The 26254-nt window shown below is 39.8% G+C and overlaps 1 protein-coding gene across 2 annotated transcripts in view; it reads left to right on the top strand.

Moving 5' to 3' along the window:
- The window catches only part of LOC117525469 (cytoplasmic phosphatidylinositol transfer protein 1-like), a 229449-nt gene that overhangs the window by 185601 nt on the left and 17594 nt on the right, over window positions 1–26254 (top strand). For both annotated transcript variants that reach the window (XM_034187312.1, XM_034187313.1), the window contains exons 4-5: window positions 3763–3770; window positions 7606–7677. In XM_034187312.1, coding sequence (XP_034043203.1) covers window positions 3763–3770; window positions 7606–7677 — 80 coding nt within the window. The remainder of the gene's footprint in view (window positions 1–3762; window positions 3771–7605; window positions 7678–26254) is intronic.

Here is a 26254-nt window from a genome sequence, read left to right as displayed (position 1 = left end):
CTTTCAGATGCAGCCAGTGGACTTTCTCTTTTCTCTTTTTTAAAACTTTTTTTGTTGTTGTCATTTTACTTGATACGCATCATAACACAACTGTAGTGGGATTATCATTTTGGGACGGCACTTCACATGGGATTTATTTATACAAGGTGGATTATGGTTTTGTCATCTGATCCACGTTGCCAGCACGCAGCGCAGCGGGTGAAAGGGACTTGACTAGCTGTCTGCACCATGCTGTGGAACGTGAGGTACCAGAGGTGAGTTACATGTTTATTTATGTCGTCATGTGGCTGGGCAAACATTTCCACATTATACTTGCTACAGATTTAGGAGGTGAACACGTAATAACAGGTGCGTTACAGCGATGACATCCTGTTCAGTTGCGTTGCTGGCACTGCACCGTGCCTCTGGTGCACGCACATTGCCACATACATGTTATCTGCAGGGCTACAGATTCTCTGGAATATGAGTTTTTGCATCTGAGATTCCATCTAAACAGTAAATAATGCTGTGCTCAGTCAACATAGGCATGTTATTCCTACAGTTTAATTAAGCATGGGGACGGACCCACGGCTCCACGTGGAGGAATAACACAGCAACTTTGCAGATAAATACACACAGACATAGTGTTAGTAAGTGTACAATTATTCAAGAAAACACTGTTTTTTTTATCCCGAATAAGAGTTTTTAGTCTGACAGCCTACTGGGAAAAATGAAAAGGTACAACAGTTTGTGTGTTATTTTGAGTCCTCATAAATGTGTGGGACAAACACACACATCACCATCTGAATAAACATGATTTTACATCCTGATTTTTAACTTGAACTCCACAGAGCTGATTGTTTTTTTTTTTCTTTCTAAAAGCTTCCTGTGCATTCAGATGTCTACAAATATTTGTGACATTCTTTTGCATATGTTTACTGATGTGTGTACACGGGTCAGCTGATGCATGCGAATCAGATTGCATTTGTGTACATGTGTTTAGATTCTTTTCAGTGACCCTCGGTTTACACAGATGTACAAATGCATGCTGTGTGTAAGTGCTGGTGGAAAATTGGGGCATTCAGACTTTCAGTAGATTCATGCCCGTTTTTAAAGTGGTGAAGAAATTTTCCTTTGCCAGTATCGCTAATACATCTTGAATTTGAACCTATGCATTTGTTAATTACATACTCTGTATGGTAGCTATTAAATATATCATATTTTCTGGACTGTCAACAAATGCACCATTTTTCACAAGAATTCGGGGGTGGGGGGGAATGATGACATTTTGTTACGATTTGAAAGACTGTTCAGTCACACATTAGCTTAAAGAACATAGGCTAAATATCTTGAAATTTGTGTGTATATTGCCATTGTATTGCAAACATACGTAGCCATGATTTTTGTGAACATTACACCCCTCCGCCCTTTTTTTGTTACACATAACTCTCTATTGAATTACTGATTTGAATAAACTATCCCTGGGTGATGGACTTTTCCATCTGCTGGGAAAGTAGCCAGTACAGCCAAAAATTAAATGGTGCACAAATAAGACAATGCTATTTTTAAAAGCGACCAAAAACCAGAATGTATGCATTTTTGGATCTGTCTGGAGAAAACCTGGGCAATATTTTGACAGTGGATGATTAAGATTGCTGCACAGACCGCAAAAAATCTATTTGGGATGTGTCCAAGTGTACTTTGCTATTGTAGCAGAGGGTCATACTGGGCTCCTACTCCTCCCAGACCCTTTGGTCGATTTCTACCAACTTGGTATGTCAGTGAAGATTGGCCCAAAATTACCTTTAAAAAATTCAGTTCGGCAAAGGTCAAGGAATTAAATTTTCAACTTGCTTTGGACCAAATTTGGCAGACATGGAAGCAGATTACATAAGTACTCTCGTAAGGTCAGCCAGAGGCCGGCCACTTGGGTGAAAGCCAAGGTCATTGGGGTGAAACGTCAGATTGCCATAGCAGTTGCTTCTTGCCCGGGCATAACACTCCCGCACAGTTCAAAGGTTTTTAAACAGTGTTCCCCAAATACAGTCCTGAAGGATTTTGTGCCATTCACCATCTCCAGTTATACATATAATTTTTTAGGAGCTTCCTCTCATATCACATTTTTTTAGTAATATTTCTCATTTTCAATATTTGATATGTTGTCTCTGTACTATTTTCAATAAAACGTATGGTTTAAATGGTTTATAAGTCATATTTTGGTTTTGATCTATGCATTTGGTAAATTGTTTTGCATGCATTCAAACAGCTTCAATTTTTTGTGGGCAGAAATTTTCATATGAACACTGCAAAAAGGGTGTGTCTACAAACAAAGATAAAAACACTAAGTCTGAGGGAAATTATGTCGCTGTATTGACAGATAATTTTACATGACAATATGTGTGGAATCAAGATTGTTAAATATAGAAATAAGCATGTCGTACACTTAAAATAAGAAATTAACTCCTAAAACAAGAGCAAACAGAGATTGCTGATGTTTGCCAATCTGGATCCGGATCACCTCCAAAATTCAGCGGAGTCTTCCATGCCCTAATATCTGTCTGTGGTGCAAATTTGGTGAGAATATGTGAAGTACTTTTGACGTAATCCTTCATAGCCGATATACAGTGGAATTTTGATTCAAAATCCAGATCCAGATCACCTCCAAAAGTTAATGGAGTTTTCTATGCCCTAATATCTATCTGGTGAAAATTTTTCAAAAATTTTCCAAGTAGTAGTTTTGACATAAATCTTTTAACAGACAGACAAATAAATAAATATAATGTTAAAGATTTTGTCTTGCCCTTGGCGGACCTAACAAGATAAATTATCTAACACATCTAAATCTACGTTTTTGTAATCTTGGTAAGAACTAAACAATTTCAGTCAATAGTTGTTCACGTTTGTATCTCATATTTTTCAATTGTAGGTGATGTAATACACATTTCACATGTCTATCTCGGCTTTCAATGCTTACCAGTCCAGTAAGTATCAGTGAAATTGTGGAGAGCTGGACATGTCCAAACTTGTCCTCTGACATGCCAAAGCGGAGGTGTTCCTTTGTCTCGCTTCCAAAGAGAATCGGTCGTGATGCGCAAAGCCTCCGCGCGGCTTTCCATGACAAAATCTCTTGTTAAAAGTGAAATCTGCCGGAAAATGGCTGATGTCCAGCTCTTGTGATAACCAGAGAAAGAGCACACGACGGTCTCGTATCCACAGAGCCATCAGCTCAGAAATGGTCCGGTGGCTTGTGCCGTGTCGTCGCAGCTCGGAGCGCGGCACGCTGAGCGTCCTTAAAGGGGTCCTTAAAGCTGTACTAACAGACCTTATTCTCTGTGAAGCCTGTAAAATTTTCACCGAAAGCCAGATAAATTTTTCGAATAGTTTCCAGGTGCCAGTCTCTAACAGCTTCTGAAAAAATTCTGATGGAAAAAACCCCAAATCATTCCCCCATTTCCAGACAATGAAAATCCAACGACAGGGCGGGACCACTCCTTCCACAAGGCGTGCTCACAGGCGAATGACGTCACCGACAGGCGTGGAAAAACTCATGCATGCGCACAAGGGTTCAAGCTTGTCTGACGTGAAAACATATGAATCAAATCCATATAGATTAAAAAAAATAAATAAAAAGGTACGATACTTTATGGACAGACCTCGTATCTGACTGGAAAGTGATTCATATTTTATGGAATTATTTTTTTGTATTGTGATGATTGCACAGTGTAACTGTATTTTTCTTCTTTCTCTGCTCTGATGTGTGCCGTCCTGTGTTGTGGCCTCCAGAATATACTGTAAGTACACTCTATGCATACTTCACTTTAGGTGTGTCTTGAAGAATGTGACTGAAATTTTACTTGGAACTATCAGACATAGTTGTTTAATAAAGCCATTTCTGAAAAGAACTCTGTGTTCTTTTACAGCTAGAGTGAAACAGTTGGTGTAGTTTTGCGTCTGGACACCACCACATTGGAGTTGAAATGAAAGAATCAAGATGTGCTTGCTGTGCAGACATTTTTAAATCAGTCTTTTATTAAAGGTTTTTTCAGTAACACAAAAGTCCCATAACAAGAAAAATAATAATTTAAAAATAAAGTAGATCATGTGGACAGTAAATGTAATAAACCTTGTGTCAAAGTATCAATTTAACTTTTTTTATATGCAGATGTGCATACTTACATGCACATACAGAAAATGTAGACTTTTAACTTTAATTCTTTGAGATTAATAAAAATATTGCACTTATCGGTTAACAATTACATCAATTATATACAGTAATTGGATTTGTAATTTTTATTACAAAAGACAAAAAAGCATAGTCAATGCAGTGTCATTGCATTGTCAATGGAGCAGTTTCAATGGAGGTGGTCTGTGGGGCCAGAAAATACTTATATTTACAAAATTTATCTATATTATAATAGGTAAGATGATTGTGAGTGGAGGATTATTGGGAGCAGAGCCTTAAAGACTGTGAGCGGCTTGCCAGAAAGTTTTTAATCCAGTTACAGGTGGGGAAGGGGGTCTAATTTCAGTAGTGTGGTGATGAGAATGTCTGGTATGATGAGCTGAGCTGTAGTCCACGAACAGCATCCTCATATTGGCTCTTCTTATTCTCCAGATGAGTCAGCACTGTGTAGAGAGTGTGGACTAGTTTGCCCAGTAAGCAAACTGGTGGGGGTTGAGGGAAGGAGGGAGGCAGTTTATGATGTGCTGGGAGACTGATCGCGCCAGGCACTTCATGATTGCAGATGTCAACTTTGTAATCATTCAGGCTGTCTATGGCAGGTTTTTTGGGGGATGGGGATGATGGTGGAGGCCTTCAGACGTGTGTAAACGGTGGCATATTTTAGGTAGAGGTTGAAGAGTTTGGTGAGGATTCCTGCCAGTTGGTCTGCACATACTTTAATAACCACCCCCGGGATACCATCAGGGCCAACAGCTTTCCTGGGGTTCACTGCCTTTAGATTCTCCTCACCTCATGCTCCTGGAGAGAGAGAGGTGAGTTGCTGCAACCAGGGCGTGGCAGTGACTACAGGTGTGTGGTGATGGTCTCGAACCGAGCAAAGAAGCTGTTTAGCTCCTCTGCCAGTGTACTGTTAATTCTGGAGAATGTTGGTGGGGGGGGGGTTTGCCTTTGTAGTTGGTTAGGGCCTGGATGTCCCTCCACATCTGCCGTGGGTTATTGTCAGTCAGGTATCCCTCGATTTTCCTTTTGTAGGAGTCTTTAGCCTGTTTGATGCTCCTCCTCAGGTCAGCTCTGGCAGTGCTGTAGAGAGCGCTTTCTCCCATTCTGAAGACCGAGTTACAAGCTCTGATCACGGTCTGGACTTCCTTTGTCATCCAGAGCTTCCTGTTTGGAAAGACCTGGATGTGTTTGTCCTCTGTGACGTTTTCTACACAGCACCTGATGTAGAAGAGGACAGACTCTGTGTGTGTGTGTGTGTGTGTGTGTGTGTGTGTGGGTGTGTGTGTGTGTGTGGTGTGTGTGTGGTGTGTGTGTGTGTGTGTGTGTGTGTGTCCAGGTCCTGTTCTTCAAAAAATTCTCCACTCTGTGTAGACAAAGCAGTCCTCCGGCTGGTGGAGGTATTTTCAGGCCAGGCTTTGATGGTCTGGGTGGCTGGTTTTGTTTGAATCCTGAGGGGAGTGTAGGCTGGAAAGAGGAGCAGAGAGAGGTGGTCTGATTGAAAATCTGAAAGTGCACACAGTACTGAAACATTTTTAATTGCACATCTTAAAAAATGTTAGTATTTATTGCCAAAAAGCAGTTTGTTCCATCTTTCATGTTGACAGTGATTAAAAATAACTTTCCTTCCACCCTCCAACTGTTGCTCCTTTTTCTCACTGGCTGATACACAAATACACCCAGATAATGAATGACACACTCACTCGTGGACATTTCTGTGCTAATGAGCAAAACTACCTCTGCCATGAGCTGGCTTCAGAAGAAAATAACATTTTCAGACAAAAATGGCAGCATTCTTAACTGTTAAGGTGTCTTTGCAGAGTACGAAAAGTGAACAGCGTGAGTCACACTTCTTCGTTGTGCAGTCACAAAAGAAAAGAAGACTGAGTGAAAATAATAGAATGTTGATATTTTGTGTAGTCGTTGTGGCAGCTTTTTGTGTTGAGGTATCAATCAACGTAGCAAGGAGTTTTTTGGGAATGTGGGAAAAACACGAAATAATTTGCTTTGTGATTTATGCTGTACAGTGAGGAGATGGGTTGAAACTAATGTAATGTGAAAAATATGATTTGTTTTAGACTGTACTGTGATGGAAACTGCAACTTCCAGCCGGAGTGTCAATAAAAGTCCTTCAGAATTTCCATCTACATTCTACTGTTGAAGTAGAAAGATGTCCTATTTGCATCTCAAAAAATTTGAATATTGCAGAAAGTGTTCGTTTTTTTTTTTTGGTGTTTTTTTTTGTCAGTTATTTCCCAGCAGTAAACTTTGATGCAGTCATTTGAGGCCTTTACAGAAGTCAAAAATATTGTAGTTCCTTGGCCAGTTGCTTGAGACTGTTTGCAAAACAAAGCACATTTCCATAGGACTCCATGTTAAAATGTCCAACTTTAGAGCAGAAATAAACATGTTTACGGACTGGTACTAAAAACAGTTTTGCACTCTATAGATAGTTTCGACCTCCGTGACAACTGTACGGACGTGATTTGTTTATCTAACTTCCTAATTTAAGACATTTTAAGGCATAAAGTTCAGTATAATTGTTGGTGTGTTTCTTTTGTTGACACCGGTTGAGCGCTCGTAGCGTCCAGCAGTAACTCGGTGTCCACTTGATGTGGCTGCTCACTATTATGGAGGCTGTGTCTGTTTGGAGCATTTTATTACAAACATGGAATAACATGGCTTCTTGTATGGTGAAATGTCCTAATGGCTCATCTAAGACGTCCCTGTTACAGTATTCGCTCTGAAACTCTCGTCTGGCTTAATGTTGTATGCTAACGGTTTTAGCAGCTGTTGGTAGCTCTATCCATTAGATCCACTTAATGTATGATTACTGAGAAAATAAGCGGCTCATAACTTTTAATATCCACACCAAAGTAAATTGTTAGGGGAACTACTGCACAGTCTCCCAAAATAAAATTTAATAAGCACCAAAACTGAGGTCAGCCTTTACTTGGTTGGACTGGAAGAGATGGGCATGTTCAGGCTTTGTTCGTCACGTACTGAGCCACGCATGCTCCATCCCTTTATGCATTAATGAGTCCAGTGTGACTCAGCGCAGGAGTCGTCATGGCGATGCACAGATATGGACTTCATATCGGCTGTTCTGGGTCTCTAGAGAAACCTATCAGGTTTGGTCCAGTATATGTACAGTCTATGGTTATTTCACTTTCTGAATTACTTCTGTGCTTCCATCCTGTGCTTCCATCACTTAGACCAGAGGGTGTCAGAAAGACAGAATCAGTCTACAGGATTCTTGTTGACATGAAAATTCATTTTGTAACAATGTTTCTCTTAAGAGGATTTACATTATCAATAAACCATATTAAATTATACTAAATAAGATGATATGTACATAAAGATCAAATCACAGTGTTCTATTTACATTTTTTGCTCAGGATAAATATGTATAATAGTATTTAACAGCTTTGTTTTTCTATCTGTAGTGTTCATTCCTACCGAAGTTCTCCATCCACATAGAGACAAAATACGAGGATAACAAGGGATGCAACGACAATGTGAGTAGCCTCTGTGCACATCTTTTTTCTTTTTTTTTTTTATTAACGAGTGGTAGTGCACCTGTGTGCCCACCAGGGAATAAGTGAGAGTAAAAAGGACAATGTGGTTTGATGTTACGAAAACCACATGCATACCTCTGCAACATGCCCCCTTTGTAACTACTGGGTTTACAATGAACTCAAATGTGGGACATTCAAAGGGATGAAGATGCACCTGCTAATTGTGAAGTCCCATATCACCTTTGATGGGTTACAATTAATCAAATGTCAAAGCTACAGAACCATACATTATCATGGTAACACTGAATTACAAATGGCAGTATGGTGGCTTAGTTAGCACTGTTGCCACACAGTCAGATTGTCCAGGGCATGCTTCCAACCTGGTCCTTTCTGTGTGGAGTTTGCTTGTTGTCCCGGTGTTTGCTTGGGTTCCCACTTCCAAAGACATGGAGATTAGATGAATCAGTGACTTTAATTTGACTGTAGATGTGAGTGAGGGTGTTAATGCATTTGTCTGTCAATATGCATCAGTCCTGCAATACACTGGAGGCCTGTCCAGAGTAAACCCTGCCTCTTGCCCAGTGACTGCTGGGATTGGCCCCAGACACCTTATGACCTGAACTGGAATAAGCAATTTGAAGAAATGAATAAATTACAAATATTGTATAAACTTGCATGACTCTGTGTCAAACATTTAAGGTGTAGGTGTTTTTATAGAGGTCACAGAAATTAGAAAGACAGTACAAGATAATATCCTGTTTTAGTGGTAAAGTGCTCCTCTCCCAGCTAGAAGCTGTCATGATTGGGCTTGTGAGGTTTATTGTATGTGTGTGTGTGTGGGGGGGGGGGGGGGGGTTTATTATATTATTTTTTGTTGTTTTATTCTTGCTTGGGTTTTGTGTTAGGGACTTTTCTTGTCTGGTGTCTGGTGTTTGGTGTTGGGTGTTTCCCTCCTGTCCTCCCTCCTGCTTGCCATGCCCCGTTCCAGATCTTTCCTCCACACCTGTCTTGCATTTCCTCCTAATCACTCCCTCTTTCTCGTTGTACCTTTTTCCTCACCTGGTTGCAAGATTGTTGAGCCTTGTGCCTCTTTCGAGCATGTATCTTCTGAGTGTCTAGTCTTGTTTTTGTCCTGTCCATGTTTTTGACCTGCCTGCCTGTTTTTGGACCCTGTTCTCTGCCTAAAGCTTTGGATACTTTTGCTTGTAACAGCCAGCTTTTTTGTGTAGTGAACCCAGCTCAAACTGTTATTAAACCCTGTCAAACGTATTTCTGAGTCTACTACAGCACTCAGTTTGGAAAAATGTGCAAAAACTGAATTTTAGTGATTTTTATCATTAAAATAAGTAATGAAAGGAGCAATAAAATTCACTAATTCACTAAAATTTAATTTTGTACATTTTTCCAAACTGAGTGCTGTAGTATAACCAGCAGGAGACTGCTGATGTGATGAGTGAATTTGGTGACATCACACCTGAATTTATTGAATATTTTTCTTGTGTGTCTTTTTGTTTTTGCACTTTGTAGATGGTCCCTATGCTCCCGTTTCTCAGCCGCCTGCTTGTTCAGATCAGTATTATTTTTCCATCTCAGATTACGGCTCATATGGATAAAAATAAGGTTGTAGCTCGTTGTCTACCTTCCTGAGGTTAGAAACTAGTGCTGTTTGTTTTTCTACAGCATTTCTCTTAAGATTATTGACCTGTGAACTTTGAAAAAATAATAATAATTAGGGTTGGGTATCGAGAACCGGTTCTTTTCGGGTATCGTTAAGAAATGATTGGATTGTGGATAATTCACGATTTGCAGCTGATTCATGTTTTAGGGGTTAACATAGGTGCACCAAGCTTATGGCATCATATTCAAGTCTTGAGGCTGTAATTGCTGCCAAAGCTGCATCATCAAAGTATTGAGCAAAGGGTGTGAATACTTATGTACATGTGATTAGTGTTTTTGTATTATTATTATTTTTAATATATTTGTAAAAAAAAAGCTTTTCATGCCGTCATTATGGGGTGTTGTGAGTAGAATTTTGAGGACAAAATATATTTGCTTTATTTTGGAATACAGCTGTAACATAACAAAATATAGAAAAAGTGAAGCACTATGAATGTTTTCTACCGTGAACCACAAATAAGTGAGGATCCAGTCTCATGTTCTGTTTAGTTTTGTGTTTCTCTTGTCCCTGTTATCTTGTGAGCAGTTTCTACAGTTATGTCTCTGCCTCTCTGGCTCACTTGCTGTTTTTTTGTTTGTTTTGTTTGTTTTTCATCCAATTAGCAGTGTTACTTGATGGATGAAGACAGAGATACTGTAGAACTACAGAGAAAGAAGAGATGAGAAGAGCAAAAAGCAGAACTAAAAACCGATGCGTAAATTTATAGTCTCTGTTTGGCTCCATTGATGGGTTTTTCTACCAGTTGCTCGTAGGAATGGTTTATATGAGTGTTGGTAGACAAGTAGGGAAAAATAAGCGAGAATCGCAGAAGACAGAAATCTAACTTTTGTCTCTTGTTCACTAATTGCCTTTAACCACATAGGGATGTATATTTGTGATAGCATACAAAAGTGCAAGATCAAATAACTGAACCAAATCCCACACAATTCTTGAAAGGATCCTGTGTATGAGTACACAAATGGCATGTTCTAACAGGCAATTCTGTCTCCTTATCTGTCCTTTCAGTGTAAAAACTGTTAAGGGTGTGAAGAGAGCAGTTACCTCTGAGCACAGGGCTATGCTATCCAATCAGTCATTGCACAGATGTAAAACAGCTTCAACCTTAAAGTCCCTTTCACACCGGGCCTGCTTCGAGTTGCGTCGTGCGGCATCATGCCGATGCCACGTGGATGCAACCTAGTGCCGAGACAATGTAGCTCAACGCCATAAAAACCATGAAGGATGCAAAGGACAAAGCAAATCCGACACCAAAAATTAAACATGTTTAATTTTTTCTGCATCGAGCACAGGACGCAGAAAGGAAGTGGTTTCAACACAAGTCAGGGCGAAGCAACCGTACTCAGCGTGACTGGAAGTCACACCCTCACAATACAACATTACCCAACACCAATTTATGATTCCTGCTGTGTTCCATTGTTCCCGAAGTATAAATCACGTAGGATTGTTTTTATACTGTGTATACAATGCAGTGAAACTACACGCTCAAAGAGCACAGAAAAAACATGCTCATCCTGGCTGTAGCTGTAGCTACTTGCTCTTAAATTCTCTCACAACTGTGTTTAAATAAAGTCCATAAAAGTCCTGCTCACAGACTGATTGCTAGAGACAGGACATGTCCACATTCAGTAAAAAGTCTAGACATCTCCAGTCCACTCACGGATGATTCGTTCACGTGCGCACATGTGAACAATTAAATGAAAAAAAAAAAAAAAACTGCCTGGCTGCAGTTCCTCACTCTCCCCTCAAACTCTCTCATCATTGTGTGAAATAAAGAACAAAAAAGGACATCAAGTCCTGCTCACAGACTGATTGCCAGAGACAGGACATGTCCACATCAAGTATAACCCTAGACATCTCCACATTTACACCCGGACGGTTCATTTGCACGCACGTGCACCCAGCTGGTGGTCAAAGGAAGAAAGATAAACTATAACAGAAATCAGAGCGCAGACCTGCAGCCCTGCAGCCTTGCACAAGAACAAAATAGAATAGAAATCAGAATGCACAGTCCGGCTGCAGCTAGACTGCCCTGCAGGTTCTCCTGCAGGGCAGTCACGTGGTCAACACATGGCAACCAGTGGAACAAAGCGCGGCGTCAAGCTGGGAACACAGCAGGTGAGATCGTCGCGACGATACGCATGCAAGTGCACAGATTAAAGTCGTGCAAGTGTCAGGGCACCTTTACTCATTGATTCCACCGACGTTTACTTGATTTGGTCATTTTTCTTTGAATTTGTGTCTTGTAACATGAGTGAGTAGTCATTTATTCATGTGATTGTTCATGTTATTGATAGATTTGGTGAATATCCTATTATTTATGGGAATTATCAAATGATACATTCATTTTTTGAACTCATTTATTGCAGCTAATGGTCACAGTGGTGGGGTTGGGTAGGCCCACAAACTCATTTACAGGCTTGCTCACACCTGTGGTCAATTTAGAGTCACCAGTTCACCTAACCTGCACTGCACAGACGTTTGGAAGGGTGAGGAAGCTGGGGCACATCGACGGAACCTACGCAAACATGAGAACATCCACACTCCACACAGAAAGGACCTGATCAAATTTGAACCTGGGGAATGCGGCCTTGCCCCAAGTGAAGGAGTTCAAGTACCTCGGGGTCTTGTTCACGAGTGAGGGGACGATGGAGCGTGAGATTGGCCGGAGAATCGGCACAGCAGGGGCAGTATTACATTCGCTCTGCCTGCCATACTGTTGTGACAAAAAGGGAGCTGACCCAAAAGGCGAAGCTCTCGATCTACTGGTCAGTCTTCGTTCCTACTCTCACCTATGGTCAGGAGTGTTGGGTCAAGACCGAAAGAACTAGATTGCGGGAACAAGCGGCCAAAATGGGCTTCCTCAGGAGGGTGGCTGGTGTCCCCTTAGAGAAAGGGTGAGAAGTTTGGTCATCCGTGGGGAGCTCGGAGTAGAGTCACTGCTCCTTCCTGTTCAAAGGAGCCGAGCTGAGGTGGTTCAGGCATCTGGTAAGGATGCCTCCTGGGCGCCTCCCAAGGGAGGTATTCTAGGCACGTCCATCTGGGTGGAGACCCCGGACTAGGTGGAGAGATTATATCTCCACACTGGCCTGGGATCGTCTCGGGCTCCCCCAGTAAGAGGTGGTCAATGTGGCACGGGAAAGGGAAGTCTGGGGTCTGGGGAAAGGGGTTGAAGTTGAGTGAGTGTGAGTGTGCATTCTATTGCTGCGTCACTTTATCAATTTATTTAAACCATACTACAAAAAGGTTGAGACCCAAAACAGTGAATAAATCTGAATGACAGATGCGTGACAGCCTCATGAACTGGAACCTCTGAAAACATCTTTCTCTTCATGCCAAATGGACAGACAAGAAACATGGTCTACTACAAGGTGCTATAAATGAGCTGTCTCTTCTTGAGGCAGCCTCAGTTGGAGGTTCTCTGGAACCTCCTAACAGTTCCCTGGAATTCAGGATAGGTAGGAGGTGATAGCTTTGTTGGTCAAGATAAAGTTTTCATCGCAGTCTCTGAATCAAACCTGCACTGGTGCGAGTAATCAGCTAGTGTAAATCTATGATTGGCATGGCCTTTATCCTGGTGAACAATGTTTCCAGGAACTTACCAGTCTGCAAAATATTCTTGTATTTCACCTTCACTTGTTGCCAAGTGCTTTTTGGATTTGCACAGAAATTCATGGAGGATAGTGTGTGATGTTCTAATGAACAGTTGGACAGTTCATTCTCTCACTGATGTAGCCTTCTGCATGAAGCCAGCTGAACTGATTTACAGCCAAATTCTGACTTTTTTTAAACAATTCAGCAAAACCATTTCATGACCATTTTACTTTATTTTTTCCTGACCCTTTGCCAGAATTCACACACAGATATGGTAAAAAACACAGAGGCCATGACTTGATTTTGATTTTGATTTGATTTTGATTTGATTTAATCATTTATTTAGTCCCCATGGGGGCAATTCAGGTGCAGTCAGCAGTAAAAATTACATTACATTCATAAAACCACATCATACAAATTCATAAAAAACATATAAACATAAAAAACATAAAAAACACAGCAGAATAAATATACAAAACAAGAGCCCAGAAATAAGGTAGACTTAAGTGCAACAGTGAGTCCTTAGGTGTTATTTAGGAGAGCAATGGCTGTGGGAATAAAAGAGTTTTTTAGTCTGTTGGTTCTGCATCTGGGCATTACCAGGTGTCTGCCTGAGGGCAGAAACTTAAATTGTGGGTGCAGAGGGTGTGCAGAATCAGCCATAATTTTCCTGGCTTTTGACACAACCCTTGTTTTAAAAAGGTCCATAATGTCCGTGCACTGAGTTCCCAGAATTTTACCACATTCCTTGACAATATTACAAAGACGGTTGCGATTCTTAAGGTTCAATAGGTTAAGCCAACACAGGAAGGAAAAGGTTAACACAGACTCCACAAAGCAACTGTAGAACATTTTCATGAAGACACCATCTACATTATAATTCCTAAGTTTTCGCAGAAAGTGCATTCTCTGATGAGCCTTACTGCACACTGCATTAACCTGCAATTCAAAAGATAATTTATTGTCAATTTGGGTGCCCAGATACTTATAATTCTCAACAACATCTATGGGCTTCCCATCAATGGACATATGATTCAGAACAGGTCTTGTTTTCCTGAAATCATTGTGCATTTCTTTGGTTTTATCCACATTTATATGTAGAAAAGATGAATGGCACCACTCTAAAAAGTCTAGCAAGACCAAACTGTGGTCTGTGGAGTCATCACCGTGCAAAAGGGACAGGATGACTGAATCATCTGCATATTTTATGATGTGATGATTATCATGTTGGCTTTGACAGAGATTAGTATAAAAACAAACATCAAAGGAGATAAAATGCAGCCCTGAGGGACTCCAGTGGATGATACAACAGCATCGGAGAGAGTTTCATTAACTCTGACTCTCTGCGATCTGTTTGTTAAAAAGTGAATAATCCATAAAATTAGGCCAACATCAATATTCATGTCTCTTAATCGCTCTGCCAATACATATGGTTGTATGCAGTTAAAAGTGGAGGAGAAATCAATAAACAACATCCAAATAAAGGTATTTGCACCTTCAAGATGCTGCAAAGCCAGATTGAGTAAAGTGAAGATCGCATCATCCACGCCCCTTCCAGATCTGTATGCGAACTGGAGTGGGTCTAACACTCCCTGTGTTTGTCTTAAAAGCTCCTCTTTAACAATTTTCTCAAAAGTCTTCATAACAAGAGATGTTAATGCTATAGGCCTGTAGTCGTTCAGTTCTTTAGGTGACTTATTTTTTGGTATTGGAACAATTGTTGAGGATTTCCAAAGGGAGGGTACTGTGCGGAGTTCCATTGAACAAGAAAATATGTGGCAGAATATATCAGCCAATTGCTCTGCACAGTTTTTAAGTACCCTTCCCCCAATACCATCAGGCCCTGAACTTGTCCTTTCCTTAACACTTTTAAGGTGCTTAAGGACCACACCTCTATCAATGGGTAAGTTAATGCTGCTGGGCTCATCATTCTGAAAGACACACAATTTGTGATTAAAATTCAGGACATTAAATCGATTATAAAAAGTATTCAGTTAATTTGCAAAGACCACATCTGAAGGCAACAGGTTAGTGCTCAGAACACCAGAGCTTGATTTTGATTCCATACCTAACATAGATTTCATTCCCTTCCAAGATGAACGAAGATTTCCTGAGGTAAAAAGGCTTTGCACTTTGTTCTTATGGTCATTTCTAGCTCTTTTAATAAGTTTAAGGTCTTTCTTCACTCTGTTAAAAAAGACAAATTAATGTGGGTCTTTCGAATGTGTTGGCTTTTCTAGACAGCTTCAGCTAACATCAGGGATTATTAAATTTTTAATGTTTAGCCTTAAGCATTCATGCGGGCTGCAGTTGTCTACCATGCATGTTCCCTTTCTTTTATGCTGTTGCATTATTTCCTTTTTTTTTGGTAATTATAGGCTTCAACTCCTCATAAGCCTCCATTAATGTGTATATCAAAGTTATTTAAAGCTTGTTTAACCTAGTCACACCTACTCATCCTGGGTTGGACTTAACGACACGTATAAAGCCAACATTGTTGAATGTTGTCGTGTTTATTTTTATCCTATTTTTTCCAGCTACTCATTTGTGAGTAGTTCGACTCTCCTGTGACTCCCACTTGCCAATGATATGTTCCACGTCCCTTCATATATTATCCTTTTTTTTTTTACATAAAAGAGACAGGACATGTTACACCTGCCAAAACTTGGAAAAAAGTAATACTTTGATATAGTATTTTTACCATCCAAAAAGTGAAAAATATAATAATTGTAGGTCATGTTGCCCACCCCTAGTCCTTTGAAATGATGCACAGGTAATATATAGTTGAAAATGAGCTTTTCGATCAGGCTCTGAGTTAATCAATCTGAGCAAATTTGACAGCTGAGAGAGCATTTGTTTTATTTATCTAATATCAAAATGCCAGCTATATATAATGTTAGAGTCTGAAAACAGCTCTGCTTGCTTCATTTGTTTCAGATGGACATTTTCTCCATCTTTCTTTTCTGTATTTTACTGCACTCGCCAGTTTATAGGGGACATTAGTCATCAAATGAAAGCCTGGCAGTGCTTAGACTGAGGAAAAAGAATGTTGGGTTGGCTTGCAATCGCTCATAATATATCATTCCGGTCTGTCGCCAGGTTGCTTTTACCGTGTCGTAATATTTTGCTTCAGATTTACAGTAATTTGGCAACTGTGTAAGAGAGGAATAGCAGCCGAGTCCGCTCTGGCTTCAATATTTTATGTGTGTTACACAATAAACAAGAGCAATCAGAGATTTCTGACATACGCCAATCCGGATTCAGTGTCATCGATCGAGCCCCCCCTAAAAATTGGTCTGCCCTGCCTTCATTGCGCATGCATAATTTCTGTGCGTCAGCCGTGGTTCAACGATTATCACCTCGTTTCTGTTTAAAACTGCACTCCAGTCATCATGTATCTCAGCGACAGATATCTGAAGCTTTTGTGCAACAATCATTTCCACATATTTATTATTTCTTAATAAAAGACGGTGGAAGTGATCAGAGCGTAGCAGCCAGATGAGCTGCTCCTGCTGCATTCACTTCGCCTCTGTCATTTCAAAGCGTCACCGATTATCACCTCGTTTCTGCTTAAAACTGACTTTAGATTGATTTAAGAGGTTTTACTTTGTCATCTGATGGTTAATAATCACATTATTTCCTTTGATCGCTTTGGGTGTAGAGACTTGGACTCAGACAAGCTGCTGTGGTCCCAAATGATGCATGTGCCGTAAAGGCAGGGCGGACCAATTTTTAGGGGGGGGACCATTCGGTCTGCGACAACGGATCACCTTCCAAATTCAGTGGAGTCTTCCATACCCTAATATCTACCTGTGGTGCAGATTTCATGAGAATCTGTGAAGTAGTTTTGACATAAACCAAAACCTATACAGAGTGAAATCTTGATCCAGAATCTGGATCCGGATCAGATCACTTCTAAAATTTAGTGGAGTATTCCATGCCTCGATATCTACCTGTGGTGCAAATTACATGAGAATCTGTGATGTAGTTTTGACGTAATCCTTCAAAGCCTATATGAAGTGAAATCTTGTTGCAGAATCGGGATCCGTATCCAGATCACTTCCAAAATTCAATGGAGAATTCCAAGCCCCAATACCTATCTGTGGTGCAAAGTTAGTAAGAATCCGTAAAGTAATTGTGATGTAATCTTTCAAAGCCTATATAAAGTGAAATCTTGATCCAGAGTCCGGATCTGGATTCGGCTCAACTCCCAAATTCAGTGTAGTCTTCCATGGCCTAATATCTATCTGTGGTGCAAATTTGATGAGAATCCGTGAAGTAGTTTTGACTTAATCCTTAAAAGCCTTAGAGGTGAAACTTGATCCAGAATCCAGATACGGATCTAGATCACCTCCAAAATTTACTGGAGTCTTCCACGTGTTGTCCAAATTTGGTGAGAATCCCTGAAGTACTTTTGACGTAATCCTTCAAGGTCTATATAAAGTGAAATCCTTAGCCAGAATCCAGATACAGATCCGGATCACCTCCAAAATTCAGTGGAGTTTTCCATGCCCTACTATTTGTCTGTGGTGCAAATGTGGTGAGACTCCGTAGAGTCTGGATCCGGATCTGGATCACCTCCAAAACTGAATGTAGTCTTGCATGGCATAATATGTATCTGTGCTGAAAATTCTGTCAAAATCCATGCAGCAGTATTGACGTAATCCTGCTAACAGACAGACTAATAAATAAATACATAAATAAATGGCAATGATTTTATTACGTCCTTGGTGGACATAAATATTGTGCTCATGAAGCTAAAAGACAGTGGACACACTGTCGGCAATGTGAGGTTTAGATGCTTATTTGTGGTCTGACAAGGTGACAGGTCTGATTTTTAGAAGTGTAAAGTTTCTCGCACTGTTGAGTGTTGCATTGGGTTAACTTTGATGACATTGAGTCCACCAACAGATGGCATGGCTGTTACGGCCTGCAACAGGTTTTAAACATTCACTAAAATTGGGTCAGTTTCCCACTCATTTCTATTGGTTTTGTTATTTCACCCCAGTTCTTTCTATAACACTGCCCCTCATAAAGTACAAATTCAAACTATTCGCACTTCTAAATTTACTCAAAGTCACAATGAAAAATCTCAGGCCTGGATTCTGCAGCAGCTTCTCTCACAAACGAGATCCGCCCCTACAGAACCCTGAAAAATGGACACAAACAGTTTTTATACAGAATTACATATGCGTGACATAGGTGCAGTGGTGGGCACAGATAACCAAAAAAATTAACTTCGATAACAGATAATAAGATAACTGAAAAGTTATCTTTGATAAAGATAAATCGATAAACCACCCAAAAATGTATCGGAAGTTACAGATAATCGATAACCGATAAATTCCGGTGTTGTCTATGGGACATTTGCAGTTACTAAAGAGCTGAAATTGATTTTTAACACGATCACTTTTGTAAGCATCAAAAGCGGTAAAAGACCTAAAGAATAAGCAAGAATGTTTGACCATGCTGCCCCCTGCAGTAAACAGCACAGACAAATCCTGAGAGCACCCACAAAATCAACTCTTTACTAATCATAATCATTTTTCTTTCAACATTCTGCCCCTGCTGGAAGCTCTTGTTTACAACAGCGTTCCCACCACAGAGGCACACCGAGAGCAGCCATAAGGCCAGCTCCTTATCAATTTCAACACTCCGGTCAGGCGGAGGTCTTGAAAAATAAAGTCATACTAACTTATGGTTTTTTGAAAATACTGATAGAATAAGTCCATTAATGTCAATTCTGTCATTTGTACAAAGTTAAAATATAACATATATCTTTTAATGTTGAATAAGGCACTAATTCTGAGGTTTTGTAACAAACACAGACTGCAAAGCATTCTGGGTAAAAGTGCTAAACAGTGATTGGTTCAAATCAAATCACATCAATTTTATTTATATAGCGCCAAATCACAACAAACAGTTGCCCCAAGGCGCTTTATATTGTAAGGCAAGGCCATACAATAATTACGTAAAAACCCCAACGGTCAAAATGACCCCCTGTGAGCAAGCACTTGGCAACAGTGGGAAGGAAAAACTCCCTTTTAACAGGAAGAAACCTCCAGCAGAACCAGGCTCAGGGAGGGGCAGTCCTCTGCTGGGACTGGTTGGGGCTGAGGGAGAGAACCAGGAAAAAGACATGCTGTGGAGGGGAGCAGAGATCAATCACTAATGATTATATGCAGAGTGGTGCATACAGAGCAAAAAGAGAAAGAAACACTCAGTCCATCATGGGAACCCCCCAGCAGTCTAAGTCTATAGCAGCATAACTAAGGGATGGTTCAGGGTCACCTGATCCAGCCCTAACTATAAGCTTTATCAAAAAGGAAAGTTTTAAGCCTAATCTTAAAAGTAGAGAGGGTGTCTGTCTCCCTGATCTGAATTGGGAGCTGGTTCCACAGGAGAGGAGCCTGAAAGCTGAAGGCTCTGCCTCCCATTCTACTCTTACAAACCCTAGGAACTACAAGTAAGCCTGCAGTCTGAGAGCGAAGCACTCTATTGGGGTGATATGGTACTAGGAGGTCCCTAAGATAAGATGGGACCTGATTATTCAAAACCTTATAAGTAAGAAGAAGAATTTTAAATTCTATTCTAGAATTAACAGGAAGCCAATGAAGAGAGGCCAATATGGGTGAGATATGCTCTCTCCTTCTAGTCCCTGTTAGTACTCTAGCTGCAGCATTTTGAATTAACTGAAGGCTTTTCAGGGAACTTTTAGGACAACCTGATAATAATGAATTACAATAGTCCAGCCTAGAGGAAATAAATGCATGAATTAGTTTTTCAGCATCACTCTGAGACAAGACCTTTCTAATTTTAGAGATATTGCGTAAATGCAAAAAAGCAGTCCTACATATTTGTTTAATATGCGCATTGAGTGACATATCCTGATCAAAAATGACTCCAAGATTTCTCACAGTATTACTAGACATCAGGGTAATGCCATCCAGAGTAAGGATCTGGTTAGACACCATGTTTCTAAGATTTGTGGGGCCAAGTACAATAACTTCAGCTTTATCTGAGTTTAAAAGCAGGAAATTAGAGGTCATCCATGTCTTTATGTCTGTAAGACAATCCTACAGTTTAGCTAATTGGTGTGTTTCCTCTGGCTTCATGGATAGATAAAGCTGGGTATCATCTGCGTAACAATGAAAATTTAAGCAATACCGTCTAATAATACTGCCTAAGGGAAGCATGTATAAAGTGAATAAAATTGGTCCTAGCACAGAACCTTGTGGAACTCCATAATTAACCTTAGTCTGTGAAGAAGATTCCCCATTTACATGAACAAATTGTAATCTATTAGATAAATATGATTCAAACCACAGCAGCGCAGTGCCTTTAATACCTATGGCATGCTCTAATCTCTGTAATAAAATTTTATGGTCAACAGTATCAAAAGCAGCACTGAGGTCTAACAGAACAAGCACAGAGATGAGTCCATTGTCTGAGGCCATAAGAAGATCATTTGTAACCTTCACTAATGCTGTTTCTGTACTATGATGAATTCTAAAACCTGACTGAAACTCTTCAAATAGACCATTCCTCTCTAACGATACGTCTTTGGGATGGTTATGTGTAATTTTTTCTCTAATAGTTAAAATTTTATTAGCAAAGAAAGTCATGAAGTCATTACTAGTTAAAGTTAAAGGAATACTCGGCTCAATAGAGCTCTGACTCTTTGTCAGCCTGGCTACAGTGCTGAAAAGAAACCTGGGGTTGTTCTTATTTTCTTCAATTAGTGATGAGTAGTAAGATGTCCTAGCTTTACGGAGGGCTTTTTTATAGAGCAACAGACTCTTTTTCCAGGCTAAGTGAAGATCTTCTAAATTAGTGAGACGCCATTTCCTCTCCAACTTACGGGTTATCTGCTTTAAGCTGTGAGTTTGTGAGTTATACCATGGAGTCAGGCACTTCTGATTTAAAGCTCTCTTTTTCAGAGGAGCTACAGCATCCAAAGTTGTCTTCAAAGAGGATGTAAAACTATTGACGAGATACTCTGTCTCACTTACAGAGTTTAGGTAGCTACTCTGCACTGTGTTGGTATATGGCATTAGAGAACATAAAGAAGGAATCATCGTTCAGTAATCCATTATGTAAACCAACACGTTAATGTGACGTGTGTCGTGTGTTGGTTTAAAGATAAATGTGCTTTTGTAAAATATTCCATTTTTATTTGTAAAAACAGGCATTTTTACGGAGCCCTGGAAGTGTCATCGCAATTGCATGTTTTAAAACTTTTATGATGTTGTAAAACGTGCACTCAATATTAGTAAGTAAGTAAGTAAATTTATTTATATAGTGCCTTTCACAGACATGAGGCCATGTACACACGTTGTCGGGTATTTGTAAAACCGAATAGCTTACCCTTTCAGTTTGGGGAAAAAACTTCATCCACACTACGTCGTTTAAAAAAAAAAATCCATCCACATCGAACCGTATAAATGTGTTGTAATTAGTCTGCCAAACCTTTGGGTGGCGGTACTGATTAAAATTCTATCCAATCAGGAGCCTTATTCTCTTGTCGTCACTTCCACAAAAACTAAAAACATGGCACCAACCTCGTTCGTGTGGACCGATAAGGAGTCGGAATTACTTCTAACCGTAGTTTTAGAATACAAAGTTAACAAATATATGCACACAAAAAGCGCCTGGACAATGGACAATACCAACACTTTGAGAGCAGCCATGTACCCAGACGTTTAATACTGCCATGAACACTCCTGGCCAGTAGATGGCAGTAGCGGCCTTGAAAAAATGTCAAACAAAATTCCAGATAATCCGTGTCTGCTACATTTAAGATGCGTGGAATTTAACAAACACAAATACACTAACGTCTATAAACCCAGAGAATATATTCACGAGAGTTTTAGGCACTAGAGTTTAATGCTGTTATCTGTGGACCCTGAACAGAGTGTCTGAAATGCATTTGTCCTGTAGTGAACGTCTGAGATTACCTTATGCTACCCATAATGCATTGCTTCCTGGCACAGCATGTGCTCACAAAACCTTAAAAATTAGCACATTACTTTAAAACGAAAACATATATCTGATATTTTCACTTTATAAACTTCAGACATGACAATAATTTTAAATAACTTGTGTAAATGAGTGGTTAAAATTTGAACCATAAGTTAAACATGTATGCCTCTGGATGACTTGGTGACATTGCGATTATATTAGTATGGTGTTAAAGGAAATGACTTTTTTTTTGGTCACCAGTTCTCCTTTGCTTACAGATAGATTACGATAGAGTGGTTTCTGTTTGCAGAGGGTAGAACAACATGCCTATTAGGAAACTTTTAACAGTTAGGTCTCAACAGCTTTAACAGTTTTAAAAATGTTTTTCACTGTTCAACTTAGTTTAGTACGTTATCGGTCTAAAACTTATCGGACGGTAATTCATCGGAAGATAATTAGTCTGATGATGGTTTTTAAATTTATCTAAAAAGATAATCCGATAATGAAAACATTATCTTCGATAATTATCTGTTATCGGATTATCGGAAGTGTGCCCATCACTACATAGGTGGACCTTATTTCGCAAAATCCTTCTCTTATTGGCCACCGTTAGCATTCGAAGGAGGTCCAACCCCCTGCCCGAGACCCGCAAAATAATGGGAGACATATGATTTGTAATTGTAACAACTGTCTTTGTCCTAAATGGTAGAAACTGGTTAAATCAGGTATAGGTAGCTGATATTTTTCAAGGGTGGTAATAAATTATGCAAAGTTCCTATAATGAGCTGGAATGGCGTGTGAGTCCAGTATGTTTTTAGAACCTTAGACCTCCACAATTTTAAGAAGAACTCAGACCTTTTATTTCCTGCTAATTATGTAATTTTTTATGTTAATTTGCTGTCATAATGTATTTATAAATTGTTTAGGTTCTTATCATATGCGCACTATTATTATTATCATTATTATTATCAGCATCACCATCATGATTATTATTTCATTTTATTTTACTTCTGTTTTGTCATTTGATTTCTAAATGGACCACAATGAAAATAAGTGTTTTCACTTTCTTGTGTCATCCATGTATTTTTAACATATTTACAATTCTATTATGTACTTACATTGAGCTTACTAAATAAAATCATGCACACACTCACATTTTGGTGGCCAAGTAGTTAATGCGCTTGGTTTCAGTGCGGAAGGTTCCGGGTTCAAATCCCACCCCTGCCACATTTCTCCATGTAATGTGGAGCTGCGTCAGGAAGGGCATCCGGCGTAAAACCTGTGCCAATTCAGCATGCAGATCCACCTTGGATTTGCTGTGGCGACCCTGAAAGCAAACAAGGGAGCAGCCAAAGGGACTTACTCACATTTTTAATATAAAGATGATTTATCGCCCCCTGCTGGACTGGCATGTGAGACCAGAATGTAATTAGTCATTGTCCATTGTTCAGTGTTGTTATACAAATAATGAATGTTTGTGAGTTCAATGGTACGTTCCATTTTTCACCAAATTAAATATTCGTTCCATCTAAAGAATGTAAAAACATTCATTATTTGTTTTATATAACGGCTAAAATAGATGCTTGTCATTTGATATTATATAACGGCTGAGTGGATCCTTGCTGTTTGATTGGTGCTTTGTATGTCACATGACATGGATTATTCGTCCCATTTGTGTTGCATTGCATTTAGAGTGCAGTTTGGTTTCATTTCGAGTGCAGATTTGGTTCCATACATTTGGTACCATTGCACTCTGTATATATATACACACACACACACACACACACACACACACACACACACACACACACACACACACACACACACACACACACACACACACACACACACACACACACACACACACACACACACACACACAAAACAAATCCACTGCGCTGTAAGCCGTCTGGAGGCTGTTAGCAGAAAGTTAGAAAGCTGGACTAATTTCTGATGTGATTTTTTTTACTGCACTGAGGAAGTACACAGTCTCCTTTTTTGGTAGTACACGCACACGCGAGCTCTGTCCCACATGTGCAGAGTGGCAGGAAGTGCATGGTGGTTTTGGGTACAACCCTTACATTGCTGGTTCGGCCGCTGTTCCCTGGCCTCTTATGCGCGGTTGTGTCCGATCACCGTGTTGGTGAGGTGTCATGGAGCGTGGGCGTGTCTAAATAAGACTGCTGATACTACAGAGCAGCAGCTGCCGTACCTTTATCACATGGTCAGTGATTATTCAGTCCTTTAGTGTCATAGCAGACCAGTGAAGAAGGTGCCATCTGCAGTGAATTTGTGGTTGTGATTTACTTCATATTGTTCTTTTCCTTTTGAAATCCTCTGTTTCTCTCCCTCACCTCCTTTTTCTCTGCAGTCTCTGCATACATTTCCATTTCCTCCTCCTTTTCCCCACTCTTCCATTCTCTCACCTTGATACTCCATCCATTTCCTGTTCAACATGATCGCACTCATGGACCTCACTCGCTCATGGTGCATACCTCCTGGTTCTGTTCTTTGCTCTCTCTCGCTTTGCTGTAGTCACTTGGCTGCACACAAACATGCTGACATATCACTCTTTTGCGCCAACAGCGCTTAGTCGTGCTACAAATGACAGTATGCATTCAAGGGGAGAAGGAGAAAAGAAGGGTGAGGGAGGTGCAGAAAGTAGATGGAGAAAAGAGATATTTGGAGAGGCAGTTTCCAATAAGCTGTAAGTAAAGTTTATTTGTAAGGCACCTTTCAAGATAAAATCACAAAGTGCTGTACAGGAATTTAAGAACACAGAAATCAAAATACAGAAACTAAAAACAGCAATAACATAAAACTAGTTAAAAGAAAGTCTGTACAAATAGGTCCTGAGCTGCTCCTTAAAAATTCCAACAGAGCCCATGGAAAGCTGTGTAAGTCTGTGAGCTATATTTCTTGATATATGTATATATATATATCTGTCTTATATTATTTGTCTGGTCATAAAGATTCCAAAAAGTTATAGTTTGGACCATATATGACTCAATGTTCTGAAGTTATGGGGCAAAAACAGTAAAAATGTTCACAAAGGTCAATTTCAGTTTGTACAGGGACCAAAAGTTAATTTCTCAAATTTCAGTAAAAATTATGCAAATTATTTGTTGAAATAAAAGGATTAATAAATGGAATAGTTTTGACTGTGATGAATGACCTCCAAAGTAAAGGTCAAATAAGGTTGACGTCCATTGTATTCTTTGACATGTGACATATGTTACCCCGTAGCTCTGAACAAAGGAAATATCTCAACCTTGACAGTTGTAAAACATGACATCAACTAAATGTGCCAAATAATAAGTATAATTATTCACAAAACTTTCTCATTTTAATTTCCTGCACTTTCAGACACTGATATCACCATTAATCAGTTCCTGGTAAACAGACAAGCTCTGAACAAAGGAAATATCTCAACCTTCCCAGCTGTAAAACATGACATCAAATGAATGTGCCAAATAATACGTAAATGCAATTATTCACAGAACTTTCTCGTTTTAATTTCCTGCACTTTCAGTTAAAATCATTATAGAAACTTTGCATAATTTATTACCACCCTTGAAAAATGTCAGCTACCTATTTTATAAACATCTAGAACCCATGGATCCCTATGGGCAATGCGCTAGTATTTCTATATTTTAGATATCTTATCTTCCACACTATAAGTCACACGAGAGTTTGTCACATTTATTTTTGAACAGGACTGCATTTTTGTAGCATTTTTCCAGCTGAAGCAGATACTGAAAGCACTTTACAGTGATGCCTCACATTCTCACACACACACACACACACACACACACACACACACACACACACACACACACACACACACACACACACACACACACACACTGATTTCAACTGAGGTTAATCCACAGGTTTAACTTTAACCTCTTGACCATCACCTCATCAAAATATATATTGATTAAGAACCCCTGCAAAATATTTTGTAATGAGTTTGTAATGACTGTTGAGTCTCAAACTATCCTAAGGGCCCCTTCACACATAGTTTGGTCAAATTACAATAAAACAGCGCGAAACAGTTCGAATTAGCACCGAGAGGCTGGTGTGTACAATCCTGCTGCGATGGTTTCGTGCACGCTCGTCCATGAACAACTGGAGCATGTGTGGAGCAACTGGAGCATGTGGAACCACATTGTGCTGCTGCTGTGGGAAAAAAAAAAAAAAAACTAAGTAAATACATGCCACCCACAGGATTTGAACCTGCACTTTACTGATTGCCAGCCCAAAACCCTACCACTGCACTACCATCGCTGACCTGTAAATGGTGTTGGAAAATGCCTGACGAGATGGGTGTATTTAAAAAAATAA

Source organism: Thalassophryne amazonica, chromosome 15 (assembly GCF_902500255.1).
Source record: "Thalassophryne amazonica chromosome 15, fThaAma1.1, whole genome shotgun sequence".
In the NCBI taxonomy this organism is placed as follows: Eukaryota; Metazoa; Chordata; class Actinopteri; order Batrachoidiformes; family Batrachoididae; genus Thalassophryne; species Thalassophryne amazonica.
Note: the sequence above shows the minus strand (reverse complement) of the source record. Positions and strands in the feature narration are given on the sequence as shown.